The sequence below is a fragment of the Scardinius erythrophthalmus genome (assembly GCF_964197995.2).
Source record: "Scardinius erythrophthalmus genome assembly, chromosome: 4".
In the NCBI taxonomy this organism is placed as follows: Eukaryota; Metazoa; Chordata; class Actinopteri; order Cypriniformes; family Leuciscidae; genus Scardinius; species Scardinius erythrophthalmus.
The window spans coordinates 23,881,429-23,892,119 of NC_138224.1; the positions used below are offsets into that span (position 1 = coordinate 23,881,429).

At 36.0% G+C, this 10,691-nt stretch overlaps 1 protein-coding gene across 1 annotated transcript in view; it reads right to left on the reverse strand.

Moving 5' to 3' along the window:
- Nucleotides 1–5,837, reverse strand: part of ptprb (protein tyrosine phosphatase receptor type b) — a 63,087-nt gene extending 57,250 nt beyond the window's left edge. Inside the window, exons 1-2 of the mRNA XM_081363552.1 lie at nt 5,579–5,837; nt 5,175–5,463 (exon numbers count right to left, since the gene is read on the reverse strand). Of these exons, the coding sequence (XP_081219678.1) occupies nt 5,175–5,463; nt 5,579–5,632 (343 nt within the window). The 5' untranslated portion in view covers nt 5,633–5,837. The remainder of the gene's footprint in view (nt 1–5,174; nt 5,464–5,578) is intronic.
- Between the last annotated feature and the right edge of the window lie 4,854 nt (nt 5,838–10,691).

A 10,691-nucleotide genomic window follows, 5' to 3' on the forward strand; every position in this document is an offset into this window, starting at 1 on the left:
GGGAAGGTTTACCCTGCTGCTGAGACAAGACGTCCCCCATGCAGGTTGTAGAAACATCCACATGAACCACAAAATATTTATCAGGATAAACTAAGAGAGTAGTAGTAGTTGAAGGCTCGTTTCAGGTGCCGAAAGGTGTGGGTGGCTTCTTGGGTCCAGTACAGAGACTTACCCTAAGTCTCTGTAGTTGTCACAAAGGCAATCTTCCACTAGTCCCTCTTCCGTATCTCCAGTGTTGGGAAGGTTACTTTGGAAATTTAATGGTTACAGATTACCCTTACAGTTACAATACCATTAACCGTACCATACATTAAAATGTAATAAGTAGTGTAACTATTCCAATCACTGAATTAAAGTAATAGAACTTATTACATTTGATTATTTTTTGATCACTTTTCTAATTTTTAACAAATGTTTTCAACTATCAGGCAGGGTTAACCTTATAGTACTCAACACTAATTACTGTCAGACTTTCAAAATCATTCATCACTTGACTTATGATTGTAATAATGCATTTTTGCATTTTTTTAGGCATCATGCACAAAAACAGGCAATGCAACAAAATACTATTATTCAATATATCTGAGCTTTTTACAGAAAATATTCAGATGTAACCACCTTTGTAATCGTTAATTTTCATAAGTAACTAATTTAATTACAATTTTTTTTCTCAGAACCTGTAACAAATTACAGTTAAATTTATTGTGTAATTTAAGTATGTAATTCCGTTACATGTAACTAGTTACTCCCCAACACTGCGTATCTCAATGAGGTTGCATAAGCTTCGGAAGTCCAGCTTTGGGAAGATTGTGGGACCGGTAATCGATGGAATTCAATGGAGGTGGAGTTAATGGAGACAGTCAGGAGTTCTTACAGGGGAATTAGATGTTTAACATCGGCATCGACATTGACTTCTTCAGAACCAGGAGGATGATGTTCTCCATGAGTAGACCCACTTGCATTTGGATGGGTCCCACACAATAAGAGACAGTGCCACGGACAACGATTTTCCAATTTTGGATTGAACCTTTTTGGAAGTTTCAATGGGCCTCTTTTGGAGGTTGAGATGGCAGCAGAGTTCCCCAGAAATGAAGTTGCTTGTTGACCCAGAGTTGAGGAGGGCTGAGAATTAAGATATCAAAGGCAGTAAGCGTATTAATAGTGGTAAGTGGGAAGCGGAGATGTACTGACATCAGGACATAACTAGGAGTGTAGTGGTCGATTGGGACACATCACAATGATGTGTCCCCCTGATCTACAATAGAGACAAGGTCAGCTGTCTTGAGTGCTGGGATGAACTGGCTGGCTATGTGATAGGGAGGGAGAATCTTGCAGGCAGTTTTTCATACAATCACCACTCAGATGGATAATTGGATAAAGCCCTCTAGTCTCATTTAGTCATAGTATGCAGAGAGATGCAGCCACAATGCCGGTTCAAGCCCTAGGCAGTAAGTGGTGAGAAGAGTTTGTTCCACCTAAAGGATGCTGCTAGGGTTGAAACTTCAGAGCATAGTCAGTTATTGAACTTTTCCCTGATGTAATTGGTAAAGTTTTTCACTTACACAAAGCCCACAAAGCTATCGAGTGATTTCATGACAGGTCTAGCTTGCTGGCAGACTGTTCCTGCCCACTGCAGCACTCTTCCCGTGAGTAGTGGATGAACGAAATCTTTGCCCGTTCAGTGGGGAAACAATGAGACTTTATCTCTAAGGTGAGCGAACACTAGACTAAAAACCTGCTGCAGTCCTCTGCCGAGCCAGAGTAGGGTGGTGGATCGACCATGGGACTGGCGGTGTAAACAGGTGGTGAAGAAGTACTCAGGTGTGTGACGGAGGTGCCTGGTGCAGAAGTGGATCCTTGGGTGCTTCTCATTTCTTATTTGTGCATTCTCGTGTCTCAGCTCCACCCCCTGTAGGATGAGAGGGAAGGCTGCAAGGAAAGAAAAGGAGGACGGAGGAATCGAAGTAAAGCTTATTTATACATTGGAATACTTGATCACTCGAGCGTCACTTCCTCAAAGGATCTGCCCTTATGTTGTCAAAGTTTGGTTATGAAATTCATAATAAATAATAACAAAGCAAGATACCCTGTAGAAATATGTAAGATGTGTGGTTTATATAAACTGCAAAGGTAAAGTATAAATTAAAATGATTGTGACCGACGTGAAGCGGGAGGAGAATTGATACGTGCGTCACATTTGGTAGATAAAACTCTTCCGCAAAGGATACATCCGTGTATCCTCGCACATAACTCCTCTGGAAGCCTCCTCACTCATCAATCCACGCCTCCTCACAGTGCAATTAGAGAATTGAGATGTCTTTCAAGATGGCTGAGCTCGATCAGTTTTCCAGGTCATAGGATGGAGGACGGAGGAGCGAGGAAACGAGGAGGCATATTGACAAGCACCCCTTGTGTGTTGAGTACATGGGTCAGGTCCTGCAAGGTTCATGGTTTTGGTCTGGCCTTTAATACCAGACTCAGAAACAGAGATGTTATCGAATCCAAATGCAGGTATTTATATTGACACAGATGGTAAAAGGAGAAATGCAGGTGAGTAAATTCAAATTAGATAGTTCAAAGTCAATGGAGATCGCTGCAGACTTACAAGCCAAACTATCCTATTCATCCTATTTGATCAAGTGTAAAATGTATACATTGTCATTTGCAGTGTTGTGTTTTAAATAAAATTAAACATGTTGTAATGTCTTATTGGTGACGAAACAGAAGATATTGCTCGCTGAAACTTTTGTTCAGGATTACAACGAACGGCATAGATCAAAACAATAACAAAAGAAGTGTTCTCTGTGTGCTTTCTTCTAGGGCTGTTTTCGACTAAGGATTTTCATAGTCGAATCTGATTCGTTAGATTTTGCCGTAGTCGACTGATAGTCAAACCTTTTTTTTTTTTTCTTTTTTTTTTTTTTTAGATAGCAGCTCGATTTTTTCCATTTCAAACAAAAGAGCTAAAAAACACATATATATCACACATATATATATCATAACATTTCATAAACATGAGGAGCAATATGAGAGAGAAATTTGGTGATGGTTGTTTAGGTACATTAAATCACGTAAAGCTTTTCCACGCCCATGAGAACCGCGTGGAGTCAACTCACAGCCGCTCCGCAGCCCTGCTGAAAATGTGAAGCAGAAACGCTTAATATCAGATAACGTCCATAATAATTGGACTCTGGGTTCGATTTTTTGACCATTTTCAGTGGTTATGAGGAGCAATATGAGAGGGAAATTTGGTAATCGTTGTTTAGGTACATTAAACCATGTAAAGCTTTTAACGCACATGAGAACCGTGTGGAGTCAACTCACAGCCGCTCCGCAGCCCTGCTGAAAATGTGAAGCAGATTTTTGAATACATTTTTATTTATTTACATTAGTAAGCTACAGGACATCGTCTTTCAAAACATGACCTGGAAAAATTAAATAAAAATGGTACCCAGCCCTTCTGAAAATGCGAATGCGTCTCTGTCCCCAGCACATTTCAAACCAAACTGACGCCCATGTATTCGACTATGAGGTTCATAGTCGAATCAGACCTCTCCGAATCGAATCGTCGAATCCTCGACTATTAGAAGTCAGCCCTACTTTCTTCCATATCCAATAATCCAACGCATTAACCCCATAAAGTGTAAAAACACTGTTACTCACACTTGTGTGTTACGACATTACTGTCTGATCAAATGTATTTGGCAGTGGCACTGCATCATATTTATTTGAATCTGATAAGATGACATCACAGTCCTTGCAGGAATAACATTTTTATGCTTTTGAAACCTAAATGTTTAGAACACTTTGGTAAAAGTCAGTCAACTAAGTGTCTGAATCATCTCAGAATATAACAAAACGGGAAATGAATCTATCACACCTCATACATGTCAAAAGATCAAGGGAATGTCTCAGTTTATGACCCCTTTCATTTTTATAGCCTTACACTTATTTATTTTATTATTTATAAATGTATTTATACGTTTAATTATATTATTATTTATAACCTACCTTTAACATTTTACTTCTGCCAATTGTATTTAGGCTTCAAAGTTAATAAAAGATTATCATCTTAAGCAAAACGTATAAGAATCTAATAAACCTTTGCCACGTTTGCCACAGACCTTATTTTCTGCAGTAATCCAAAAGCCAATGGAAAAATGGGGGATGCTAATGGGGGATGCTAACTTTCGGGTTGGCCTACAAAAATATGTCATCACTGCAGAATTATATGGTGTGCACGTGTACCCAATAGTTGGGACACCAGGGAGTGTGAAGATTTCATACAATATTATATTATATAGTTGTATTTTTATTTATTTATAAATCATTATAATAAGACAATGCTTATTCTACACTACTATTTATTTATTTTACTTCTCAACTAAAACATTGTGGATCTGCATTCAAATGTTTTGTTTTCTATATAATGCATCTTTGTAATAAAAATACACGTGATACATCTCATTTTACAACAAACGTGGAAGCAAAATGGCTAAACATAAACAAATAAACTTTATACTTTAAACTTTAAACTTTACTTTACTTTATGTATATATTTTTGTTGAATTAATCTTCCTTTTTTAATTTATATTGAAGGATCAAACAAACAATATAGAAACAATATGAGTTATAACAGTAATAAAAAACATTGAAAAATTTTGAAAGATCAAAAAATTATTGGGTCCCATTTTATAAGTGTCTTTAACTACTATGTACTAATATTCATTTGATAGTAGCACTTATTGTGAACATATATTTTTACATTGTACTTATATTTAAAAATACCTGTATGTAATTACAGCTGTATTTAATTTATATAGTTACAATTAAGAAAAGTAGAAGAAAGTATGGTCCGTGGCTGTTTTTGAGTATGGATTATGATGTTTAAATGGATTATTCAGTTTTCAGATTTAATGGCCTTTCCTTTAAAGTCACCAGTGCTTTGATTTTGTTTTATCACATCTCTTTAGTTAATCACTAAGTATTGTCACGTAGGGAAAAAAAAATATCACCTATCTTCTCAATAAAGAACATGATTTGAGAAGTCATTCATGTCTGGAGTTACACATGCAAGTTTAATAATTACTGTTTAGAGGTTTGTTCAGTGAAAATCAATAATAGTGATTCTTGACTATCAGACTGAAAATTATGCAAAGAAGCAGGATTCTTACTAGTTGGCAGAGAGACATTGTGTTGAGTCTGTTGGTTTTCACCCAACTTTGCCTTTATTTCCAGGTGATGCCATGTTCCAGGATCTAAATTCTCAGTTTTGCATTCAATATGTGAGAAATATTCCTGGTCTTGATGACAATCTTTCGAGTCATTGTGCCTCTCCCTGACAGAAACCATGTATTTACATTTCACATCTTCGTTATCCAGCATGATGCGTATGGAGTCTGTGGTAGAAATGGTTTTCACAACTTTGATGCTACATTCCCATGTGTCTGCCACCATGGTACTCTGAAAACAAAAGTTGGATTTTTTTTTTACTTGGCTGATACATATAGCATACAGATGTCACACATACAGAAAAGTATTTTTTGTAAGAAATCAAGTGTAGTTTAGTTAGACTTACCAATATTCCACATGCTACCCAAATGGCTACATGAATGGCTTTGCTTCCCAGCATTGTTAATGTTGATTTTTAGATGTTTTTGTTTAATACACAGAAATCCAGTTGGAAAAGTCACATAATTCCTTGGTGTATAATCCAGGAGTTCTTTTAAAGTACTTTTCTGCAAAATCCAGTCTGGAGAACCTCTGTGGGAACTGCTCACTTTCACTCATTAGCCCACAACAATCAGGAATGTGTAAAGGAAAACAATTCTGTCTCCAAAGGATATCCTCAATCAAAAGTCTACAGAAGCTTTGTTTTTGGTAGTTCAGTGGAAACGCGTTGTATAGTCTGTCTGTTGGCAATTTTCTTGCCTAAAATACCCTAACTTTACTAGACTAGTTCATACCATAACATTCATGACAGAAAATGCATTTCTTCAACATACACCCTCCACTAAAAGCTTTTTAGATCATAAATGCCAGTGAATTGGAACTTTTGCTGGAACAATAGATGTCAATGACTGTGGGCTCCATGAACACTCAATACAGCCCAGCCCCACTTCCTTCCTGTGTCCTCATTGCTCCTGCAGAAGGATGTGTTGAAGAGAAAACTCATCTAATAATAGGCTTGTAAACGTTCTTCCATCAGGATAAGTAAATAAATTAAAAGTATTTTGTCATTTTGTATTTTTAAATTATATTGTATTTTTTTTTTAATTAAGTTTACAATATAATTAACAATATAATCTTAATATAAATGAGGGTCAAGGTAGTATTGTAGTCCAGACCACCTAAATCGAGACCAAGTCAAGATCAAGACCCAACCAAGACCAAGGCAGGGTGAGACAGAGTCAAGACCATACCAGATCAGCACTCTTTAAATTCATATGAAAGATCCACCCAAACCCTAAATTCATAGTAAAATAAAAAGTCGTTGCAGAGGTGAATTGTATGTGTAGGAATTTTCATTTGGTTTCTATGAGCAAAGAAATACAAACACTAAGGAGCTGAAATTAACATCTTTATTCAAAGCTTATTTTCCATGTTTTATCATCCACCTAAGACATTGCAATTTTTGTGCATGCAAAAATGCCAAACATTCAACATATAAAATGATAATAATAGAAAATCTGTAAATACCCAAGATATATTGAAGTCTGTGAACTTTCAATAAACAATAACAGGATAATAATAGAAGTATTCACAGCTCAGCTTATATGTTTTCAAAGCAACATAAGATAATAGTTTTGTCATTTTGATTGTCTTTTTTGATTTGGAGCTGTTTTAAAACAAGACGAACAAACTGCAATGACAAAATACTCCTAAGTCCAAGCATACCAAGGATAAAATTCATGAAGAGGGTAGTTGCTAAACACTATAAAATCATGGCCTCAAAAATGACAGCAAATGACCTTACATCAAATGGGAAATAGCTTAAAGTAAAGTTTTGGTAGCCTAGAAATCTAGACGCACCCTAGCGGCAGCAAAATTTATTTTGCAGCCAGGGTAGTCTAGTAACTCTCCGTTGACTTTTGAACTGGAAAAACCAAACTCTAGTCAGACCAATCAAATCGTGTATAGTCGGTGGGCGGGCTTAACATAATGACGACAGAGTTGTGACAGTTTCGTGTGAATTCCCTGCTACTTGAAAACAAAGAATGGCTGCTGCTGGCGAACAGCGGTCTTTCAAATCGGCTTTGGCCGCGACTCTGGAGGACTTAGAGTAAAGCTTTTCTTTGAGAAAAGAACAAAGAACGGCCCTTAAGTCATTCTTAAAAAGGAAGATGTATTCGTAGTTTTGCTGACCAGATACGGCAAAAGTTTAATCTATCAACTAGCTCCGCTGGTGGGAAAACGCTCTGGTTGGTTGTAGCGCTATCCTATTGCATGTAGAGGGAATTTGAAAGACAACCGTTTATCCCGCCCCTCGGACTGAGTCGTGCCAATGGTGAGTTGCCAGACCTAACATCTTTACGTAGGTCTGGCTTGCCAGGCTAAAGTTTTGGTGCATTTTAGAAACATTAGAGACTGCAACATTCTGTGACCTAAACGTGCACGGTGGGTTCCCATTAAAATGCCCGCTCTACAAAAGATCCTCCACTGGTGCTGATGAGGCAGGGACTAACAGTACCATAATCGCCAAATTGTGGAGATGTGGGAATTTGTCTTTTTTTTTTGGAGTGCAATATCAGGGTCAGAGTCTTGGATGGCATCAAAGTATTTGTTAATCTGTGTTGAAATGCATGAATCGTGTGCTGAGCTGCGCCTCTTGTGAGCCTTGTAGCGGGAAGGAAGGCGTGGGCAATTGATTGGTGGCGAGTCACTGGGTGGATCCACATGCATGACACCCAAATCTGTTTCATCTCCTTCACTCGTTATGTTCTCCACCTCTGAGATCAAAGTGTCTGAAAAAAAAAAAAAAAAAAAAACACATAAAATAAATAGATTATATTTAAATGGACAGAGTGTCTGAATACTTTTAAGACTTTTATAAGACAAATAAAAATAAAAACATATTTTTAGATAAGTCATCTTTGTCTTATTTAAATAACCCCATGAATTCACCTTTAAGTCATAGTTTTTATGAAATTTAACCCTGTATCGAACCTTTACTATATATATATATATATATATATATATATATATATATATATATATATATGTGTGTGTGTGTGTATATGTACATGTATATATACATGCATATATATATATATATATATATATATATATATATATACATATATATGTGTATATATATATATGTATATATGTATGTGTATATATGTATATATATATATGTATATATATATGTATATATACACATACATATAGATACATATATATATATAGATACATCTACATATATATATATATATATATATATATATATATATATATATATATATATATATATATATATATATATATATCAGTGGTGGCTGCTGGTCTTTCAAAGAGGGGAAGCTCATTTTCGGCCTACATCATAAAAATTTTCCATTTATTTCTACGTAAATTCTTCCCTACTTTCCTTTTCAAGAAAATGCTCTGTGACTCTGTCAGAGTTGGGTATAATTGTATAAATATAATAAATGTATAAATAATAATATAATAAAGTATAATAATACTACTACTAATATATATTTTTAATTATTTTAATAATTAATTTTTAATTATTACTTCTAATAATATAAAAAATATAATAAGTAATAATTCAATAAAGATATAAACGTACCAACTAGGCGTCTTTTCCAGTGACTTGACCAGTGTCCTCTCAATGGCCAGCAGAGTTGGGTATAATTGTATAAATATAATAAAGGTATAAATAATAATATAATAAAGTATAATAATACTACTACTAATATATATTTTTAATTATTTTAATAATTAATTTTTAATTATTACTTCTAATAATATAAAAAATATAATAAGTAATAATTCAATAAAGATATAAATGTATAATTGTGTGAAATGTATTATGAAAATTGGCAAGCAATTTCGACAAGCAAATACCAAGAAATAGGTTGCTGCAGTTTGTCTTTCGGCTACACTTGCAAAATCCACGATAGGACTGAGCCGTATTACGGAGCCCGGGAAGTCAACTGTGGGAGAAAAAAAAAACAATACGTGGCGACGGTTTTGCCATCCGTCTGCTCAGTTTATAAACCATACTCACAAATTCTCAAACTGTTCCCTCGGTTTAACAGATCGTGCCCATGGATTAATAAACCATACCCACGAGTTTCTAATCCGCGCTCTCAGATTTGTAAACCGTGCCTTCAGTTTTTGCAATCTGTACCCATGGGTTTGTAAACTGCACTCACGGATTTGTGGCTCGCCCTTTAGATTACATTTTAGGCTACATATTTAGAATACGCTTTTGTCCAAAACTTACAAAAAAGGAACAAAGAAATTCGTCAAATATTAGTCATGATACAGGTTAGACAATAATAATAAAGTGCTAAGATTATCACAAATAAACAAAAGATTTTGATGCACGTCATTCATATTAAATAGTATATTCCACCCCATACCCGCTACGAGAATCACTTTAAGCATGCAGATGCAGTTAAGACAATTTGATGTAATCCACTTAATACACAATAAAAACATATACAATAAGATTCGTTAAGTACCTCCTGGTGTTCTTCTAAAATGAGGGCGAGCCACAAATCCGTGAGTACAGTTTACAAACCCGTGGGAACGGATTGCGAAAGCGTGGGTACGGTTTATGAATTTGTGGGTACAGATTGCAAAAACTGAAGGCACGGTTTACAAATCTGAGAGCGCAGATTAGAAACTCGTGGGTATGGGTTATTAATCCGTGGGCACGATTTGTTAAACCGAGGGACAACAGTTTGAGAATTCGTGAGTACGGTTTATAAACTGAGCGGACAGATTGCAAAACCGTTGCCACAGATTGTTTATTTTTTCTCCCACAGGTGACTTCCTGGGCTCCGTACTACGAGCTTCAGCGTCATGAGTCGTTCATGAACGATCAGTTCATTGTGTCTGTCACGTGACAAATGAACGAAAGACTCGGAAGTAAAAGTAATTATTTAAGTTCCATGTGAATTATTTTTGAGCGCATTATAATTATTTCTTAATTCAGAATATGATCAAGATTGCGTAGGTGGATGTGTTCTGGGAATTTGCCTGTTAAAAGTATAACATTTAAAGCCCCTTAAATTAACGAAATGACTCGAAAAAAGATTTGTTCATTTTGATTAACGAGATCAAAGAGAGTCAGTAAAATGATTCGAACTTCCCATCGCCACTTTATATTGTATGAAAAAGCTGTCAATCAAAAGGAGATGCAGCCTTTCGACAGACCCTCCAATCATCCAGTCCAGGCCAGCCCACTCCTCATTCACCCCCAGAGACGCTGAGCCTCCGTGGGCGGGACATAATCGCCGCATTTAACCAATGATCGTCTAGTTTCGTAGCACTGAAAAAAAACTGTTCAAAGCAGCCCCATTGAAGTCAATGGACGCTAGGCTTCAACAGGGAAATGCACTGTGACGCTACGGGAATGTATGAGAAGGAAATCGAGTCAGCCGACCTGCTATATGTAACTGATTCTGAATGAACTCATCTTTGAGATGAACGTGTTCTAACGCATTTTTAGTCAATAA